Source organism: Tenrec ecaudatus, chromosome 5, assembly GCF_050624435.1.
Source record: "Tenrec ecaudatus isolate mTenEca1 chromosome 5, mTenEca1.hap1, whole genome shotgun sequence".
NCBI classification, from domain to species: domain Eukaryota; kingdom Metazoa; phylum Chordata; class Mammalia; order Afrosoricida; family Tenrecidae; genus Tenrec; species Tenrec ecaudatus.
This window is the reverse complement of record NC_134534.1, coordinates 178,409,029-178,430,539: the sequence shown is the minus strand read 5'-3', so window position 1 is coordinate 178,430,539 and position 21,511 is coordinate 178,409,029. Positions and strand designations below refer to the sequence as shown.

The 21,511-nt window shown below is 49.0% G+C and overlaps 1 protein-coding gene across 2 annotated transcripts in view; it reads right to left on the bottom strand.

The window, feature by feature from the left end:
* Nucleotides 1–381: 381 nt before the first annotated feature.
* Nucleotides 382–21,511, bottom strand: part of ZNF438 (zinc finger protein 438) — a 182,968-nt gene continuing 161,838 nt past the window's right edge. For both annotated transcript variants that reach the window (XM_075550342.1, XM_075550343.1), the window contains 2 exons: nt 7,037–8,756; nt 382–2,646 (listed from right to left, as the gene is read on the bottom strand). In XM_075550342.1, the coding sequence (XP_075406457.1) occupies nt 2,010–2,646; nt 7,037–8,756 (2,357 nt within the window). In that variant the 3' untranslated portion in view covers nt 382–2,009. The remainder of the gene's footprint in view (nt 2,647–7,036; nt 8,757–21,511) is intronic.

Below are 21,511 nucleotides of genomic sequence, written 5' to 3'. Positions count from 1 at the left end.
AGTTGAGAACTGTAACATTCTTTTCTGAATGGGCTCTGACACACAGGTGTCTAGCGAAGGTTCCTTCTACTCTATGCTTCTCATGAAGAGTTTTCTGGAAAGACGACCATGACCCCCTCCCTGCCCCTACCACGCACCAGTGCGCCTGCGAGATGAGTAGCCTACACGTGGCAGGGTAATGGGACCGCTGCTCTGAAATACATTCTAGCACGGGGCCCTCCCAGAGCACTGAAATCATGAGCCAAACAAATCTCTGTACTTTGCTCCCCCCTCTTCCTCCCCACACCCCGCCGAGCTCTTTCTTTCTTCCCAGAGGCTGCAGGTGATCGCAATGCAAGACAGCAGAGTGGTTAAGAACTGGCTGCAGGGGCTTACCTCGACCAACCCTGGATGGCAGCATCCTCTCTCACTCCTCTGTCTCCAGACATGCTCTGATCACTACTTTTAGCACCCGAGGGCTGAGCAGGCTATGGATGATGTCCCAGTCTGAATCCAACTGCCATGGTTTAAATTCAAGCTCCATGGTTTGAATTCAAACAGTATTCTTGGTGGATCTCATTTTTAAATGTCTTCAAGACCAAGCTTCCAAAACCAAACTGGGTGCTGTCCTGCACGATACTCTAGTTTCATGACCTCTCCAGGACTTTCTAAAAATACCCAACAGCCGAGTGGGACAGTCTCTCTTTGAAACCGGGGGGTTGGGGGGTGGGAATGTGGTTGATGAACCAGTCACAGCGTTCACACCATTCCCCTTCCACCCTCCTCTTCTCACATTGACAAAAGCCTTCGCAGAACACCAAGAATGGGATCTCCCCTTCTTATACAGCCTGCACCCGACTGTGACAGCAGACACTTGTATCTCAAAGTCGACAGACACGTGGGGAATCTTGGCACCCATTCGCTTACCCGCCTGAACGGGATTCTTCATTTGTTGGCGGGAAATTATGTGAAGCCCAGGAGAAAATGCTCTAACGATGCCTGGGGCAAGCTCGGGGCAAACAGGGCTGGCTACATACACAGCGGGTTCGTTCAAAGGCCACGGTGTTTTTTTTAGCACAAATGTTTACATTCCCCTCTTCTAGGAAAATGATTTTGCAGCCAGGATGGTCAGAAAGCTCAGATGGCAGCTTTTTGGATCCAAAGCCGTTTCCCAGGGACGTAAGGGGCAATTATCTACTCTTGATTTTCAAAGCGCGCCTCAGTGTGAATGGCTTGGTGACACCTAAAATGGACCAGTTAGGGAAAGAGCCTCTGCGGGGAGGCAGGAGTAGGGAGATGAGGCTGAGACAGCTGACTGAGCTACACGTATCTCCTTCACTTCCAAGCTGTTGTTTTCTGCCTTCAAAGATGACTTGAGAATGACTTTTCAGCAGAAGGGATCACTTTTATTCTCAGCTCAAGGACTACAGAGGTTTCGACTACTTGGAAATGGAACACCGCAGCTGTGAAACTTGCCAACAACTGGTTTTCAGGTCAATGCAGACTTGAGGAAACAGCAGAATTAAAAAACAAGATGAAACAAGAACCTGCCGAGTTCTGAAAAAAATGGATTTTAAATTATGGTAGATGACTTTATTACCTAGATGGCTGTAGAAAGCAGAGTCCAATAAACCAGGGAGTCATTTAATAAATCTCAACATTTACCATCTGACTTGATCCCTCTTGGAGGCTGACACGGTTTCACCACCTAGAAATGTATCCCACTGAACAATCCACACGGATGGGCCACTTCCGGTGTTCCTTCTGAAAAGTGTCCTCTGAAGAAAGCTGAGCAGATCTGTCCAGTCCAGTCTCCCAAAGGCACTTCTCGTTGATTCTGAGACACAGCCTAAGACGTTGAGAGCCAGCACACTGAAGGATTCGCACCCAGGGTATAGACCGTCTAAGACATGACAACCATATACAAGATGATCGCTTCTGCTCTTGAAGGCGGGGCCTCGCTCGCAGGGTTTCATAATGAATTACCACACATAAATGATTTCCAAGAAAATCCATGTGCGGCACCCTTCTTAGTCCCCCTCTGTTTCCCCTGTCTCCCTTCGTATCCCATTGGGCAACACGATCACGCCCTGGTTGGAGAAGGCACTGAAGAGCGTCCACAGCCTGGCGGGGTCCTCGCAGCGGTGCTGCCGCGCCCAGTGCAGGAGCAGCTCCTCCCGCTGGCCCAGGCTCTGCGAGCACAGCAGGCAGTTAAAGCCCGCGTGGGAGTGAAAGCGGACCCTGTCAGCAGTGGGATGCTGAGGGCCCTGGGGATCTTCTGGCCCCCCGGGCCCCACGTGGGCTCCTTCGGTTTTCATTTGGGTTTGCACACTCTTCTGAGGAAGAAGGCAGAGTTGCCTTTTCGAGTTAGGGCACACCGGGAATTGTTCCTCGGAGGGACAAGGCTCACGGAGCTTTCTCCTCTGGGGACATTGCTTCCCGTCAGGAGCAGGATGTTTCACCAGCTCTCCGGGAGCCCCTCTGCTTCCCGGAAGAAGGCCTTCCTGGAGTGGGCCCTGGATTTCCTCTCCGTGGACATACAGTAGGTGAAAGTTTATTTCCGAGAAAGACTGGGCCGTGATCTGACAGCGGCTGCATTTGATTTGTAATTTGACTTCGTCCACCCGATTTAGAAAGAGGTCTTCTTCCGGGCTTGACTTGTTTTCCCTGGAGAGGAGAGGGAAAGAGGATAAAATCGTGTGTTAGGGGGGGTGGGGGTTGACATCATGTGAACAGTCCTTTCACCTCAGATTCCTTGGGGCCCCGAAACACACCCAGTGAGGAGAAACACAATAGGCCATCAAGCCCACTGCAGCTCCGGCGACCTTCTAAATTGTGTCAGAGTAGACCGGCACCCGGGAGGGTTTTCCGTGGCTGATTGTGGGGGAAGTGGGTTGTCAGGCCTTGGGTTTGCAACTGGATGTGCCAACCATTCACACGACCAGGGACTCAGAGAAGTCTGGAAGATGGAGGAAACGGAGCACAGGCACACCTTCACCAAAGGGCCCCATGAGAGCCACGCCTGCCTGCAGTCACACCCTCCTCAAACTCCCAGGGGTCATCATGCAGCCCCCCAGGGGGCTGATTATTCTTTGATTACTGACAGCAACAGATATTGAGCACATCAGGGACATGCCTGGCTCTGTGGCAGGCAGCTTTCTCGCCACCTGGCTGTGGCCCTCACCAACCTTAACCTTGAATGCGAATGCACACTGGCCACCATTCTTACACATGAACACTTAGGGCATTCCTCTGCCTGTATAAGATGCCTTTGGAATCTAGCTTGAATTTCTGGCTGTGTGCTAACAGCGAATGCTGCAATCATTTTTAAAATGATCATCAGCAAAGTTTTACCTGTATGTAATATGTACTGAACAGTGTCAACACTCATTTAACGGCGTGGCTACCATCTATGCATTTTGCTATTAACAATCATGGACTATTAAAAACATTCCCCCCAAAACAAAAACCAAAACCCACTTAGGTACCTGAAGTAAAGCAATCCATTTCAATAGTATTTGTTCCAAACAATTTGGAAAGTACTGGAGTAATCACCCCCATTCACAGGTAGCCCCAAGTCTAAATGATGCATGAGTACATTTTCTTTGAAGCTTATTTTCCTTAGCTCCAAATTAATAGATGTTCATTGAAGAACACTGAGAAAAAAAAGTACCCTGATTCTGTCAGCCATGTCAATTGCCCCATATGCATGTGAAAGTTGGACACTGGAAAAGGAGGGCAGAAGAATTGGTGCATTTGATTCTGGGGCTGGTGAAAAATATTGAAAATACCATGGTCCGCCAGAAGAACAAACAGATCTGTCTTGGGAGAAGCACAGCCAAAGTACTCCTTAGAGGCACAGATGGTGAGATTTCATCTCACATACCTTGGACAGGTTATCAGGAGAGACCAGTACTGGGAGAAGGGCATCATGCTCGGCAAAGTGGAGGGGTAGGGAAAAGGAGGAAGGCCCTTGGTGTGATAGATTGACTCAGTGGCTGCAGGGATAGGATCAACCTAAGAACAACTGTAAGGATGGCAGAAGACTGGTCACTATGAGTTGGAACCAACTCAGTGACACCTAACAACAATTCTACCAGTTTAATACGTAGAACTACGTTTTACAATGTGCTAATACAACTTCTTATATATATATATGTCTGTATTGACTCAATGGCAGTGAGTTTAATTTCTAATTTATATGTATGTGTATGCATCGAGCTTTTCAGAAAACAATCAATAACAGCAACAGCAACAACAGTAACAAAAAATCAAAACCTACCTAAATGAAACTAAGACATGAAGTTTTTTGAGGGAGGATGGTATTTAGGTAAGCGCAGATATCTGAAAGGGGACTAAAGCCCAAAGCCAAGGCTACTGCCACTGAGTCAATTCCAACTCATAGCACCCCTACACAAGGTTTCTGAGACTAAATCTGGATGGGAACACATGGTCTCTTCTATCTTCCACAGAGTGGGTTTGAACCTCTGACCTTGAGGTTAGCAGCTGTGGTAGTCAGTTACATAATCTGGTGCCAACTTGAGACAATTAAGAGTGAAGGGTTCCTGACATGATCGCTGAAGACAAAGTGGGTGCATCAGGAGATGTGGTGAAGAAAGCTGATGATACCTGGCTATCAAAAGATATAGCATCTAGAGCAAGGACCCTTAACTACAGCCCACGGGTCACATGTGGCCCACTGAGGACATTAATCCTGCCCGCCGGGTGATTTTGCCCCATTTGTTTTTTTATTTCAAAATAATATATGTGCAGTGTGCATAGGAATTTGTTCATAGTGTTTTTAAAAAATTATAGTTTGGCCCTCCAATGGGCTGAGGGACAGTGAACTGGCCCCGTTTTAAAAGTTTGAGGGCCCTTGATCTAGAGCCTTAAAAGCTTGAAGATAAACAAGCGGTTATCTAGCTGAGAAGGAAGAAAGCCCACATGCAAGAAGCACACTAGCCTGTATGACCACAGGTGTCAATAGAATCGGGTATCAGGCATCAAAGAACAAAAAATCATATCACTGTGAAGGAGGGGGGAGTACAGAGTGGAAACCCAAAGCCATCTGTAGGCAACTGGACATTCCCTTACAGAAGGGTTTCAGGGAGGAGACAAGCCAATTAGGGTGCAGTATAGCACCGATGAAACATACAACTTTGCTCTAGTTTGTTAATGCTTCCTGCCCCCCGCCCCCCCCCCCCCCACTATCATGATCCCAATTCTAACTTACAAATCCGGCTTGACCAGAGGACATGCACTGGTACAGATCAGAGCTGGAAGCACAGGGAATCCAGGACAGCTAAACCCCTTAGGACCAATAATGAGGGTAGCGATACCAGGGGGAACGGATCACAAGGATCTACATATAACCCCCTCCCTTGGGGAGGGACAACAGAAAAGTGGATGAAGGGAAACATTGGACAGTGTAAGACATGAAAAAAAATAATTTATAAATTATCAAGGGTTTGTAAAGGAGGGAGGGCTCAGGAGGGAGTGGAAAAATGAGGAGCTGATACCAAGGGCTCAAGTAGAAAGAAAAGGTTTTGAAAACGATGATGGCAACAAATGTTCAAATGTGTTTGACACAATGGATGGATGTATGGATTGTGGTAAGAGTTGTACAAACCCCCAATAAAATGATTTTTTAAAAAAGAGTTGGGGGTGGAGTTTAGCCTGTCAATCAGGTCACTGCTTTATGACCTCATTTGGAGGTGCTACAGCGATAGCTTACTGGAGGCGGACACAGACACTCCCTGTGAGACATTCCTGTTGACAAACCACATGGAGCTACACTAGAGCCCTGGAGCTGGAGGAGCCATGTGGAGACCCCTGTCAGTGTTAACATGCTTCCACTGCCACTGGATCCATAAGACTTTCCACCCACTGGCCTGTGCTCTTCCTGCATTTGGTGTCATTGCATGTGTTGCGTGAGTCTGACGAGGAATTTATAGATTGTTAGCGAACATATATGCTACTATCAGACTGATGGACTTGATCTGGACTGGGCTGGGATGTTTTCTTAATGCACAATTACTCTTTGAGATAAAGTTCTCTCTGACACACATATCAGGGTCTCTGGATTTGTTTCTCTAGTCAACCCAGACTAACACAATAGCCCAATACCTAACCCCCAGTGCCATCAGTTCACCTGAAATGGTGTCCCCAGATCGGTTTAAAATGAGCGTAACTAGTGAAAGGAGGAGAAAAGCAGGCAGACCTCCACTATTTTTAATGAATATCTCAGAGTATGTTAACATTGGATAGAAAGTTTAATCCACATGTAGAATAACTGGATGACTGTGAATGATGAGGGCCAGAGAGGTAAGGTGTTGGGAAATGTTTCACTTTCACGGTATTGATGATGATACTTTCAATGGAACCCCATCGTTGGCATGTGATGTGCAGGGGACACCCAGGATCACTCAGCTGTCAGCTCACCCATAGAGTGAGGCCCTGGTTTACTTCTTGCTCTTCTGCCTGACTACCAGGCTTCCAAAGAGCTTAGCCTATTGGCTTATGATGGTTGGGCCTGCGAAGGTAAGTGACTCAGGACTAGGCTAATCTGGCCTGATGGGAAAAAAAAAGGGTCAATGTCAAGGTTAGGTCGGGCTACCGTTGGTAAAGTCAACACAGCAGACCCACCGTGAGGCTCTGTCATGGGCTGTGTTCTAGAGCAAATGTCATTGTTTACAGGTAACATCTGTGGGTGTGATATTGAGGGTCGGTGCTTGTAAAGAGGTCAGAGAATTGGGCACAAAAGTTTACAATTCCACATTTCCGAACCAAATTAACCTCTCCTCTTACTGCCCCCAGTAGACCTTAAAGTGGCATTCCCATCCTGGATCACTGAGGTAAGAGCAATGAAATCCATGACGGGACAGAAAGGAGGGACAACGGAAGCCACTCTTGACAGCACTGGGAATGATCGCAATGACATTTTCAGGTGGGAGCTGTTTTCACAAACTGCATGGCCTCAAAAGAGGGTGAGATCTGAGGGCCTCTTCCCAGACTAGATAGGTTTCCTGGCCAGCCCCGAATGTCCACCAACACTCACCTCTCTGCTGCCTCCTCTGTCCCCTGGGTCTTTGGAAGGTCCCCTGGCTGCAGTTCGCCAGGGGAGGGCTCGGTGCTGATGGAGACCCTGTGCACTTCCTTCAGATGCCCAAAATAGACCCGGACATGGCCGAAAACTTTGGCACAAAATTCGCAGCACAGGAGCCTCTTGGGTCGGCTCTCGCCATGGTGAAGCTTCATGTGCGTGCTCAGGCTGCTGGAACGGATGTACGTCTTGCGGCAGACGCGGCAGCTGTAAGGCTGTCTGATGGTGTGCGTGCGCATGTGGTCTCGGAGATGCTGCTTGAACTGAAAGTTGCGGCTACAGACCTGACACCTGTGCCACGGCTTCCTCGGGCCAGCGCATCCACTTCTGAAGGCCGCACTGGGATTCGGGGAAGGGCCGGCAGGCAGCTTGGGGCCGGGGGCTTTGGGAGCCAGCAGGCCTCCAGGAGGGGAGGTCAGCAGGGCGGCTGCAGGTGGGGTCAGAGGAGCCAGCGCTGGCATGATGACTACAGGCTTGGGCATGATGCTACGGTACTTTTTCACGGGTTTCTGGTTCCTGGGTTGCTGGGGGTCATTTTTGACTCGTTCCTTATGGTCTCTGCACTTACTGGCGAGGCATTTCCTCCTCTTTCCTGGGAGGGCCAGGATCTCCTCCGGTGATTTCTGTTTTCTTGCCCTTCTCCGGCTTGAACCACCGTTCTGGTTTGTTTCGGGGCTGAGATCTAACTTGGGGGCTGAGCAGCGGGCACTTTCAGAGGGACCTGGCCTCAACACCAGTGGGCCGGGGGTCTCGTCAGTCATTCTGGTGGCAGCAGGAGAGGCTCCTGCGACGGAGGGCACCCGGCAGCAGTTGGCCCTGTGCCCGGGGCTGGACAAATTGGCCACCGGTGCCTCGGGCTCCCTTTTGCACAGGTCTGCGGTGCTCCTCCGTGCATAGGGTAAGATGGGCAATTTTCCTTTGGGGACAGGCGACAGCAACTGAACTGTACTGCCCAAGACGGTGGGGGGCAAACTGGCCATGGCTTTTGAAAGGTGGATAGTAGGAGGTCTGCTGCAGGCTTTCTTGCTCGCAAAGCTAGGTGTCGCCGAGACCCTCGGGTGGGCCTGCTCTGCTGGGGGCTCCCGTGGGCCAGGGCGTCTTGGTGTGGCTAGGGCGTTCACACCTCCCCGGCTGGAGGTCACTGTCGGTCCCGAGGCTCTGAGGCTACTTCCGTCGGGCAGAGCGGTGGTGCTGTGGATGCCTGGGGCCTCATCCAGGGACAAGGCTTGTTGGGATGACACGGTTTTGTGGGGACGATCAGGACGGCTGTGTGTGGGGGAGGACATCTGGGGACACGCCAGGGTTTGGACCGGTGGCTGGCTGTGGCTCGTTCTGGACGCTTTGCTGTTTCTGGGGGGCTGGTACCGAGGAATCGGCAGCTTCAGGTTCTCAGGCAGGGGGATTCTGGGCTTCTGTGCCGAGGGGACAGGTGGCAAGGCGACCAGGGAAAACGTCCCCTCCTGGCCAGCGAGCTGCATCAGGGCGTAGTTCTGGGAAGGCATCACCAGGGACGTGGGGCCCACGGCAGGCCCTGGGCTCGGGTGGTGGGAGGCTGGCAGGGAGCGGCACGGCAGCACTCTGGAGGCCAAGACCTTAGGCGCGATTTTCGGGGCGATGGTCCTAAAGTGACTCTTGTTCTGCCCGTTTCTCCCGCTCTGTACTGTTCCAGATTCCCCTGCAGGGATGAGACAACACAGAAGGTCACTGTCCGTGACGGTCTTATTTGCTGGGAACTCAAACCAGCACTGTCGTGTTCTCTCTGCTCGGACTGCAAGTTTAAAGGCCCCCCCCTCTCCGCCTGCCCCCTGGTCCCTTCTCCTCCTCCTCCTCCTTCTCCTTCTTCTCTGATTTCTTAAGACAAACACAACAGAAAAGCCAACCATTTGCCAGTGAGTTGATTCTTTTTTTTAACACGAGATTTTATTTTATTTTTGTAATCATTTTATTGGGGGCTCATACAACTCTTATCACAATCCACATAATATCCATTGTGTCCAGCACATTTGTACATTTGTTGTCGTCATCATTCTCAAAATATTTGCTTTCTATTTGAGCCCTTTGTATCAGTTCCTCATTTTTCCTCTCCCTCCCTGACCCCTCTGCCTCACAAACCCTTGATAATTTATAAATTATTATTGTTTTGTCATGTCTTACATTATCCGACATCTCCCTTCACCCACTTTTCTGTTGTCTGTCCCCCAGGAAGGGGCTTATATGTAGATCCTTGTAATAGGTTCCCCCTTTCTACCTCCTCCCTTCCCTCTACCCTCCCAGTATCACCACTCTCACCACTTGTCCTGAGGGGACATCTCCTAGATTCCCTGTGTTTCCAGTTCCTGTCTATACCAGTGTACATCCTCTGGTCTAGCCAGATTTTTAAGGTAGAATTGGGGCCAGTATAGTAGGGGGAGGGGGAGGGAGGAAGCATTAAAGAACTAGAAGAAAGTTGTATGTTTCATCATTGCTGCACTGAACCCTGACTGGCTCGTCTCCTCCCGGTGATCCTTCTGCAAGGGGATGTCAAGTTGCCTACAGATGGGCTTTGGGTCTCCACTCCTTACTGCCCAACATTCTCAATGATATGAACTTTTGTTCTTTGATGCTTGATCCCTATGACACCTTGCTATCACAATCACACAGGCTATTGTGCTTCTTCCCTGTGGGTTTTGTTGCTTCTCAGCTAGACGGCGCTGTTGATTCTGACTCACAGGGACCCCCTCTCCATCAGGGACTTGGGCTCCAGTGAGCTTTCATGGCTGTGACCTGTCAGGAGCAGATCACCAGGCCTTCCTTCCGAGGAACCCCTGGGTAGGTTCCAACTACCAAACTTTCTGCTAGTAGCCAACTCCGCTCACCATTTGAGCCCCTCGGGAACTCCCTAGCTCTGGAGCACCTAGTAGAGCCCTCTGCCTTTTCCCACAAGACTTAATGTTTTGCAGCCTGTTTAGGCGCATCTGTCTTACTAAAGACAGAGCTTTTTGAGAGCTGGGGCTATGTCCTTCTTGCCCCTGCTCCCCGCCATCCAGCTTCTCCATTTATGGACTTCTGATTCTTCTCTCCAGGCGCAGGGCACACCCGCCTCCCTTTCTCCGCCACTGCATTTGGGAAGCTCCCCCACTGGCCGCCCTCTCTGGCTGGCTCTGGTGGGCATTCCATCTGCTGTGTGTGCCCAGGCCTGACTCTCTCTGCCCTCTGAGCGCGACACCTGCCTTTGATTCATCTTGCTATGTCTCACTGCACCCTGGCATCAAACAACTGTTTCCTGTCCCAGACTCATGTGTCACTCAGTCTCAGGAGGTGCCACGTGACCCACTGGCAGCGCAATTTGTTTTGCGCCGTGGCCGCGTGCCAGGCTCGGCACGCTCACTCTGGGTGCTTTTCTTTCCCCACGTGCCTTGTGAATGTCTCCTTCACGCCTTCCACGCTGTTTCTGTGTGCTTGGGACCTTACACCTCCAGTGTTGAAAGGGCCCGTGTGACGCCTTTTTAAAAATACGTTGAAGTCAAACAAAGAGATATGAGAGTACTAAGTGAAGATACTGAGACCAAAAAAACAAAGCACTCCACCCAACTCACACAGAAAGCTCCTTTCAGGCCACCAATGGGCACCATGCTCCCTGTCCGCTGGATCTGTCCACCTGAACGAAGACGGATCACCACGACTCTCGGAGGAAAATGAGCACAATGCTGGGTACACCGTGATGCGGGAGTGGGGCCTCGACTCTCCCTCTGAAAGCTTCACGTCCCAAGGCTTGCTGCTGAAAAGTACCCCCCCTCCCCGCCCAATTAGGTGTGATGGGGTCAATTTTGAGCTCTCAGAGGGCTCCTTTCAGAAGCAGCTGGATGGAATTCCAGGGACTCTGGCTCACAATGACTCACAGGTGAAGTGGATTAGCATCTTCCCCCACCTCCTTGCCAGACCCATACAGGGAGGTGTTTGGTGGGAGTTAGAGACTTTGGCTAGAAGAGTCACAGTAAGGAACCACTACCCCTGCACAAACAAAAAGTATCGTACATACTCTAGTATAAGCCGAGCCGAGTATCAGCCGAGGCACCAATTTTACCACAAAAACTGCATAAACAAATGTGCTGAAAAACAGTTTATCCGTGAGTATATATGTAATATTGGAGGAAGGACGTTGAAAGGAGTCTTGACCAGCTTGTTTTCGAAAAGCAATCAGTGTGTGATGAAGAGAAGGGATGCTCTGAAGGGAGTAGCACGTGGTGCGTGCACTGGAGTCTAGAGATGTCAGACGAGGCCGGTTATGCCAACCACTACCTTCCTCGAAGGCCTGTGAACTATGAGGCTCACAGGAAGACCGACTGGTCCATTAGTCAACTAGCTGGGCCTGTTACATGCACGTCTCCTTCCTACAGAGTGTTTGTCTTTTTAATTCTATTTTGAAAGTCTTTGAACTTGAACAGCATTCATCTTTGTGCTGCACCATCTCCTCTGTTGGGAAGCAGTGCTGAAGTAAGTAGCAAATACATGAATTAAATCAAGATTGAGTGTGTGGAGAGCCTGAAATAATTGATGGCTCTTGGTTCCCTAGACACAAGGCTGATGAAAAGGTGGCATGCACAATAAGCATGGTCGCGGGATCCAGGGTGGGGAAGAGAGGGGAGAAAACCCTGAGTTATCATATCCAGCCCACACTCCTAGTTGAGTGAGCGGAAGAGATTTCTAGCAGGAAAAGCTGGAAGGAAGGCGATTTTGTCTTTAGCGATGTTAATACTACATCACAGCAAAAGGCAACTCTCCTTGTTTGCTCCTAACTGTCCAAAGGTTCCGCCAAGTCTAAGGGCCTGAAAGCCTCACCATCAGGCTCCTGGGAACCTCTCGAATTTCCCTCTCCTCTCCTCTCCTCTCTTCTCCCTCTCTCTCTCCAGCCAAGGTGGGCTCTTGGCCCTAATCTTGACCAGTAAGACTAGGAGATGGTGGAGGAAGACTGAATCCATCCAGAGATGATCCATCTGCTTCCATGAAGATCACAGCCTACAGCGCCTTCTGGGGCAGGTCTCCTCGGTCACGTGAGGGTGCCGTGGCCAGAATGAACTGGACGTTCCTTCCTCGGAGCCTGCGGATTTGCTGTTCCCATTTCCCAGAATGCCCTTCTTCGCTGCAAACCCCCCAGGACTCGCCCTGTTGTTGTTTTCGTGGTTTTCTTCAAATGACCTTTTCTTGTGCGTGAATCCCTTACCAGCCTAGTGAGACCTGAACCTCCACTCTGGGCCCACTCTTCTTCCCCTTTTCCGTGTATCTAGTACGTTAGAGTCGCGGTCTGGAAAGTGCGTTCCTTGGGGACAGGGGTTTTGTCCCTTTTGTCCCTTGCTGACCCTTCGGGGCCTCCAACGGGTGGCAGAGTCCCAGCACACGCGTGTGGAATTGGTAAGTGGTGACACAGTGATGCATGGGAGGAATGAAGCATTTAAAGATGGAGCCGAGGGAATCTTCTTTAAAAGGGGAAGAAAAAGAACACAATTCACACGAGAATTTTTATCCCTCCTCAATTTTGAAGATGAAAAAAGAGGCAGAGGGCATAACGCTGGAACATTATTTTCCTAAAACTCTACTTCCATTCACTGTCAGAATAAAGAACTAGCTAGGGCAACATCATGGGGAGCCCCTGGAAGATAAAGAAAGGAGGTTTTCAGAGGCAGAGGTGAGGCCAATTCACTAACCACTTAAGGACATAATACAAGAGAACAGTACCTTCTGCTGCTGGGGTACACACCCGGAACATTTTAAAATTCCTGACGGAAACTGGGAATGCATAGGGGTGGGGTGGGGAATGCAGAGATGAAGACCACGTGGCAATGGGAAAACGGAACCTCAGGCCGGGCAGGGTCACATCAATGTGATGAGGAGCAGAGTTAACAGAGACCAGAAGGTGCAGCTGAAGCAGCAGCCAGTGGTCCAGGTCACCCTCAGGCTCTGAAGACTTAAGTCAGGACGGAGCTTCTGACTTTTCCTGACCCAAGCGTAAGAAACAACCTTCTGACAGTGAAGGTTTCCAGAAATGAAACTCGATAATGCTTCATAGGGCTGTCCCCAAGGGAGCGGGCTAGTCGTGATACATTAGACGTTAATGTGCCTCCCCCGACAGGCAAAACCCGCTTGGTGCAAGTGGCTGTAGGGGGCACACAGGCAGAGCGATGGCATTCCAGGGAAAAGGAAGCCCACCGCAGCCAAAGCGCAGAGGACATCCCTGAGCGCACTGAGCTCTGTTGCAGCAGGAGGAAGGCTGATCAGTGAGAGCTGACTGGGCCACCTGAAGGGAGAGTCCTGCATGAGGCCAAATGGAATCTGTTCTCCTCAAGCCCTCAACCTCTGAGAGGAAGTGGACTCTGGAGTATAAAAGCATCATCGGCTGGACCCCGGTCATTAATCAAATAGAATCTGTGGGGCGAGAAGGCCTCATTGGGTCTACTGAATGTACTCATGCTTGCTTAGATCCATCAGGAAGTACACACGAGGGTGGGTAGCCAAGGCTGGGGCGTTGAGTCCCAGGTCCCAGAACCATTAGGAATGAAATGATTGGGAATGAAAGCAACATTCTAGGAGCCCTACAAGGCATAAGAAAGAGGTCAAGACAGAAGGCAGCAAAACATGCTCCAGAGAACCATGCAAGTGCGGATCAATAAGGTACTGATAACAAGGATCATTCAGCCAGATCACAGAACACTTTCCAGAGATTAAAAAAAAATAAGGTAAACTGACCCGGGCTCTTCTCCAAGAAGACGTTTACAGTGCACGGCTGCTCGCTGTGGTGCAGTGAATTATGTGATGCGGCTCTTCTGGCCGAAGTCTGTAATTCCCACCGGATGAGTGGGTGAGACCAGCAAATAGGGCCGAGGGGGCTCTCACGTGGGGACTGGTCCCCACTGGGTTTTAAATGATTCATGATAGAAACAGAAGAGGGGACCTAACTAGCATCAAGAGAGAAGACTCAGATAGGCGTGTGTTCTCTGGGCCCCGAGGCCCCTGCATGCTGACCCTCTCTGATTGAGGAGACAGAGCATCAGCGGAGGAACAGCAGCAGCAGAACCAAGAGCCAGAGCAGCAGACGCAACAGCCAGCTTCCTGGCTCAGCGTGAGTAAAGGGGAGGGTTTGGGGGCAGGAGGCCTGTTTGTGGAGTTGGGTGCCTCTGGGCACTGAATTGGGGGAACTAGGTTTGCAGAACCAAGGAGCTATAGTGTCTGTAGGCTGTAATTTATGGCAGAGTGAAGTAGGAGCTTTGAAACCTTGTTCATGCAAGGCAGAGAGAGTCCAAAGGGCCAAGGGCTAAGGGCCCTAAGACCAGAAAGATGTGCCTGTGGGCATGAGTGAGAAGTGCTCCTGACTAGAAGAACAGATGCTTCCCCTCCTCCCCACCATTCTTACACTTGCAGAAAAAAAGGGGGCGTACACATGCAAATATATTCTTATAGATGCATAGAAAATCTCGGAGTGGAAACAAACATTGTTGGTGGTCTTTTGTGGGGCGGAAAACAAGGGGACCGGCTGGGTCAGTAATGACCTAGGTGTTTGTTTCCCACTGAACTGGATGATCTCTGCCTGGCACACAGCAGGTGCTTAATTATTATCTGTTGAATGAATAAAAGGAAGAAAAAAAGAATGTTTTCTCTGTTTCAATTCAGTTTTTAAAAGCAGTATCTGAGGTGGGTACATGCACATGTGACTGGGACTAGAGACACACACGGAGGTGGTCTCAGCTCCTCTTGCCTACTTTATGCAAGAGTTGCTCAAGGATCTAGTAATCTAATAGCCAATACATAACTACCCCCTAAGTTAGGCACAAAGAAATCTTAGAGCTCAATACTGCGCAAGGGCGACTGGAGTCCTGAGAACTGGTCCTCCCAACATTGGGGAGGATCAAATGAGGCAATTTGCTATAAAGGTCAGTTATGCTAGAATAACTACAGTTTTTAACTAGTGTGAACAAGAGAAGCTGAAGATGCCTTACGTTTTAAAACACTGGAGATGCATGACAAGAGGAAGCATTTCTCAGCCATGTGGGTGTAATAGCGCTCTACTCTGCGACACATCTACAAGGCCTTTTGCAGGTGATGTGATCTGAAGAACTCACCTGTCACCTACTCAGTTACAGAGCCCATAGAGCAGTGCACTAAAGAATGAAAAACAGTCATTTCCACGGACATTCCTAAGTTCCAGAAACCCTGAAAATTCACCCTTAATATATTTAAAGAGACTCACAGGATTCTCCAGCACGAAAAATGAACTTTTATGAACGGAAAGCATAAAAAGATTTGTTCAGTAAAATTAATTTATACAATTTATCTATGGGAATTTTGGCCATAATATTAAAATTTTGGATACGGACTCTTAAAATGTTAAGCATAAAAAAAAACTATTCTGAAAAGAGATGTTTGTGACCAATGGCAAGTTGATCTTGTGGAGTCAAGTGGAACTAAGAGGTGCTGATGGAGCCCTAGTGGCAGACACCAGACACTCCAGGGGAGCAAGAGGGTGCAGTCGGTTCCTGTAAAGAACACAGCCTTGGAAGTCTCCTCTGTCCTGCAGGGCTGCTGTGAGTCCGAATCGACACCATGGCAGTGGGATTTGGGTTTGCTAAGATCCTCTGATTCCTCACTCTGGTCTAGAATCTGTGCTAGCTCTTATACCTGCACCCGAACTCAAACTCTGCAACCTGGTCTTATTCTTCTTTTTAACACATTAGGAGAACTGAGACTGGAGGAAGTTAACTAACACGCCAATGGTCACCAAGCCCAGATCTGTGTTCCATTCCAATTGGCACGGTGGGTTCTGAGGTGGGCTGCTAACTGAAAGGTGAGCAGTTCAAAACCACCAGCTGTTCTGGGGGAGAAAGATGGGGCATTTTAGTCTGTGAAGAGCAGTGGTCTCATGAACCCGCAGGGGCATTTTTACCCTGTTTGCAGCGTCACTACGAGGTGGAACCAACTTGCTGGCAGTGGTTGAGTTTAACCTTTCTCCCTTCAAAAGGGGGGAACTTATATTAAAAAGTAGCCATCACTGATCCGCAGATATAACATGATTTTTGAATTTTAACGGAAAGGGGGTGAAAAAGAAGAAAATGTGAGATAGAAATAGCTCGTCATATCTCAGAACGTCTATTGACATTCAAGGCTATTTTCCTTTGGAAAAGATACTTCCGCGGGAAATAAAGTCATTTGAAATGAAATGCCAGTCAATACCCCCTGGATTCTGTTTCGAGAACGTCCAACGTCTCACCTCTCCCACCACGACCTCCCCACGTGACCACCTCTGGCCAGCCCTGGCAGGGAGGGAGAGAGGGCTGTATCCAGCAGGGAGAGGACTCGGGACAGGTCCAGAGAACGATTCTCCTGGCAGCCACAAACTACAGGTGTCCTCATTTCTAACAGTGGGACCGAAGGCCTCCCATCCTGTGGCTTCTGAACAGGGTGGTTTCGACTTGTGCCTCTCGTTTGTGTCAACAAACTCCCACGATTCTGTCTGCGTGGGCCTCGAGCTGGGAGCAGGCTGAGGATGACGGGAGTTTGGCTGCTCCCCGGATCCAGGATCAGAATGGAAGGCCTGCCAAGTCTCCGTCACTTGTGAGCTCAAACTTGGAGGCGTCGTTTAAATCGTAATTTTATACACTAAAGCGCCCCCACATCCCCCTAACATTTTCAATGTTGTTTGTTGGCATCCCTTTCTCCCTCTCACTTGGTGCTCAAAGAACGCCTTCCTGTCGGGCTCCAAGATGGCCTCTGGCTAAAGCAAATACGGTTAAATCCCCGGAGAAATCCAGGGGAAGAGAAATACCTCCTAAGACCAGGGAGCTCAACTTAATTCTGTTGGAAAAAACCTATAAACACACCTAGCCATTGCGGCCGTCTCCCCAAGGCACTGTCCAGGGTCCGTAGCGATGCTCAGAGTCAACCAGATTTTATGGAGTGTGGGCTGCAGGGCACTGTAAGACGCACCGGCAACGGGCACAAGCTTTCTTTTGTTTCTAAGGGCTCAGGATGCCAAAGACCAGTTCCAGCCCACATATTTGTGCCCTCTTCCCCCCAGACCTCTTATAGCCTTTTAATCCCTGATCTAAATTTCAGGAAAATTGAGGCTGCACCAAAGGACATGAGTATCCTCCCAACTGGATATCTTGTATTTAAGTAGAGTCTTATCCATCCTCCTTGGCACACCTAACCGGCTCCACTGAATTCTGCTCCTATCCAACGCCCTTAACAATCTCAGTAACACGGGCACCTCCCAATCAGCACAGGTCTGGCCAAGCAGGGAATCCAGCGCAGAGTTTAGCAAGACAGGGAGCTCGCCATTTCTGAGCGCGTGCACATCTTTCTTTGTAGCCCTTCTCAATACGTTTTCTTAAACATGATTGTAATCAGAAGCCATTTCATTCTGTGTCCGATCCACTGGGAAATACTCTGCATGCATCCGTCTCATGTAATCCCCCAAAATAATCTGAGTTAGCAAGGACTATTCTCTCCATTTTGCCGGAAAAGATTTCCAAGCGGAAAAAACAAGCTAGCCAGAAGAAGCATTGCTGTATTGAGATGTTGACAAAGAATACTGAATCTACTGTGAAACATCAGTCTTTAAAGAATACACCCAGGGGGAACTGATCGTCAAGACAGACACATAACCATACACCCCTCTCCAGGGGGAAAAACAACTGAAAACATGGAGAAAGAGAGCAGTCGGTGTGAGATATGTGAGATATGAAAATAATAACAATTTATAATCTATCAAGGGGCTATGAGGGTGGGGTGGAGGGAGGGGAAAAAAAGAGGAGCTGATACCAAGGGCTCAATAGAAAGTAAACGCCTGGAAAAGAAGGAAGGCAGCAGATGTACAAATCTGCCTAATGCAAGCGATGGATGGATTGTGACAAGAGTTATAAGAGTCCCCAATAAAATGATCTTTCAATTAAAAAAAAAAAAGCATACATCCAGACTGCTCTTAGGGGAAAGTGGTGGGGAGAAAGGGGGAACCGATCACAATGATCAACATATAACACCCTCCCAGGGGGACGAACAATAGAAAAGTGGATGAAGGGAAGACAGTGGTCAGTGTAAGACATGAAAAAAAAAAATTATCAAGGGTTCATGAGGGAGGGGAGGGGGAAAGAGCTGATACCAAGGGCTCAAGTAGAAAATGTTTTGAAAAGGATGATGGCAACAAATGTACAAAGGTGCTTGACACAATGGGTGGATGTATGGATTGTGATAAGAGCCAGAGCCCCCCATAAAATGTTGTTAAAAAATATAGAAAACAAAAGAAATAAGAGCCCCAAACATTGGTTTGCTTACTTTGGACACCTCAGCGGGAAAGGCTGATTGTTGGTAAAGAGAGGGTCAGAGAGAGAGAGGACACAATGGCTGCAGCCATGGGCTGGGCTGTACAAGGGCTGGGAGGCGGCACATGCCTGGGCCACGCTTCATTCTGAGGTGGCCGTGCCTCGCAGCCAACTTGACAGCCAGGACTACCAGCCACCACAGGGGCACAACAGTGACTCAGGGTCTCCCCACCACTGCCTGCTGGCTGTAGGCGATGGCGCTGGGTTAGGTCAAGTGTTTGGGGTTCAGAGAGATTTGGTGCTGATCCGGGCTCGAGCACACAGTTGAGGCGCGAGGAAACCGTGTAACCTCTTCTCAATAGTCTCATTTATAAAATGGGCAAAATACAATAGTGCCCAAGCACAAAGGGCACACTGAAGATACCCTGGGGAGAACAGCCACAGAGGTGCCAGCCTATGCATGGCCATCCAGTCGATGCCCACTCATAGCAACCCCTGGGATTGATCTGCCCCCTGTGGGTTTCCCAGAGTAGACAGCCTCGTCCTTCCCCCAGGGAGCGGCTGGTGGTTTCAAACCACTGACCTTGCACCTAGCAGCCTAAAGCATAACCACGACGCCACCAGGGTCCCTAGGTACTAACTACATATTAGTTTTACGCTCTTCTCTAGTCCCCAAAGGATCAGGTTCCTGGTACTGATTTTTGGTAATGGGGGTGGGGGCAAGAGGAGAAGGCTTTTGAATATTAGTCACATGAAAATACAGGGAGGTTCAAAAAGTTCATGGGCAGTGAGAAAAAAAATACTGGGTATTTCCCACAGACTTTTTGAAGCCCACCTCATACTTCAAACTCATACTGATATTTCTTTGGGGGGCAGTAAATGAAGGGAAGGGTGAAAAATGGTTATTTGTGAATCTTGCTCCCTCGTAGCCCCCCCCCCAACTCCCCGCCCCCCTTTTACCTCAGGCCCAGGTATTAGCATCACAAGCTTCCTTAACTTTAGACCTTTCACTCCGGACCACACCCTAAACCTTTGTTTTCCAATCGGCCAAGTGCTAATCAGATTGCTAGTTAAATGAGTAGCCATTAGCATATGTGCATTCGAAAGGGCTGATATAGGGGAGTACTGGCCCAGGCATTTGTTTACACGGATTAGTGATGCTAATTGTTGTTCCCAAACCCAGTAGCAGAGAAAGTTACCCCCACCCCTCTCAGAACACCCCAGGTGCTGTGGAGGTGGGGGAGGGGCAAACCCAGGGGCCAGACCGGCACCCAGGGATTCCTCAGCTCAGAAAGTGTGTGGCTCCAGTGGGAGATCAGGGGAGCCAGTGTGGTGAAAGCTCTTTTCTGACAGAATTCTATATTTCGCTAAGGAAATTAATTGACCAGCTTAAGGCAGGTTGATCATAGAAAAGAGAAGTGGGGCAGCAGACGAGGAACTAAATCAAATAATTTTTTTTTAAAATGTAAATCTATTTTGAAGCGGGCATTCTTCATGGGAGAATTTAAGGACCAATTGCCTAACATATTAACGGTGATAAAGGCAGGAACTTCAACACAACATGATTTGTTTAATTCAAGTAATGCTTTACTCTTTGGGGGGCATATGGTTCGTGCCTCAAATGAAAAAAATATTATGTGTGTGTGTGTGGTATATTTTCTTTTAAAATACAGTTTAATAATTGTTGAGGTCAAAGGATTTCCTATTCATTTTAGTTGAGTGGGGATCCATTCCCATAAAGTAGATCCCTACTCATGGCGAATGAGTCCTTCTTACGGGGCTAGGTAGGTAGGGCGCCCTGGTGGTGTAGTGGGTTATATAATGGGTTGCTATCCACAAGGTCAGCAGTTTGAAACCACGGTGAGCAGGAGGAGGCTTCCAGCTTCCATAAAGTCTTACAGTCTTGGAAGGCCACAAGGGCAGTTCTAGTCGATCTCACAGGATTGCTGAGTCAGAATTGACTTGATGCATTGGGGGGTTGTGTTTTTTTTTTTTTTTTGACTGGGATGGGCATCCCTGGGTGGTACAAAAGTTAACACTCACAGAAAGGTTGATGATGCGATTCCACCCAGAAGTCCCTTGAAAGAGAGGTCTGGCAATGTACCTCTGAAAAATTAGTCACAGAAAATTCTACGGAGCATAGTTTTGTATTGGCTCCCAGAAACCGCCAACACCAAACTCAGTGCCATTGGGCCAGTTCCGACTTATAGTGACCCTATAAGCCAGCGGTTCTCAACCTTCCTAATGCCTTTCATACGGCTCCTCATGTGGTAGTGACTTCCCAATCATAACATTATTTTTGTTGCTACTTCATCACTGTAATTTTGCAACTGTTATGAATTGTCATGTAACTAACTGATGTGCAGGATGTATTTTCATTGTTACAAATTGAATGTAACTAAAGAATAGTGAGTAATCAGAAAACAATATATAATTGTATATTGTAAAATATTTATTTCTAATGACAAATACATGAAATGTTGTCTTGAAGCATGGCTAATAGTCTTCATGGCCCCAGGGTACTCATATGTGGGCGTACCTGGAGAGGGATAGTGTCCCATGGAGTTTCTTGGTTCCTAACCTAAGACCACTGGAAATAAGTGTTTTCCGATGGTCTTAGGTGATCCCTGTGAAAGGGTTGTTCGACCCCCAAAGGGGTTGGGACCCACAGGTTGGGAACCACTGCTATAAAAACAAGGTAGAAGTGCCCTGGTGAATTTCTGAAGTCTATATTTATGGGAGCAGAAAGCCTCATCTGTTAGGTACCTAGACTTTAGGGACAGGGTTTTTTTTTCCATCCAAACTAGGCCCCGGCTCAAGACATTACCCAGGTGGGTTCAGCCCAGCCAATGGGATCAACTAGTACCAGCAACCATGCCTCCCCAGCCAGAGGTTTGCAATATCTTGGCTGTGGGAAGGTTGCTCTCTCTAACCTGGCTCCTAGCAGCAGGGGAAGGTGAGGGTCTCCCTACCCTGTGAGGAAGCACATGCACCCTCTCTGGGGCCCACAGCCTCTCTTGCCCTGTGCTTGCTCTGGTCCCCGCACCCTCTTGCCCCTTGCTCCCTCAACCCCTCAGTCCCTGGGATCCCCCACCCCCGAGTTCTGCAATGTGGGGGTGCTCTTTTCCACGAGAGGTTGCTCATG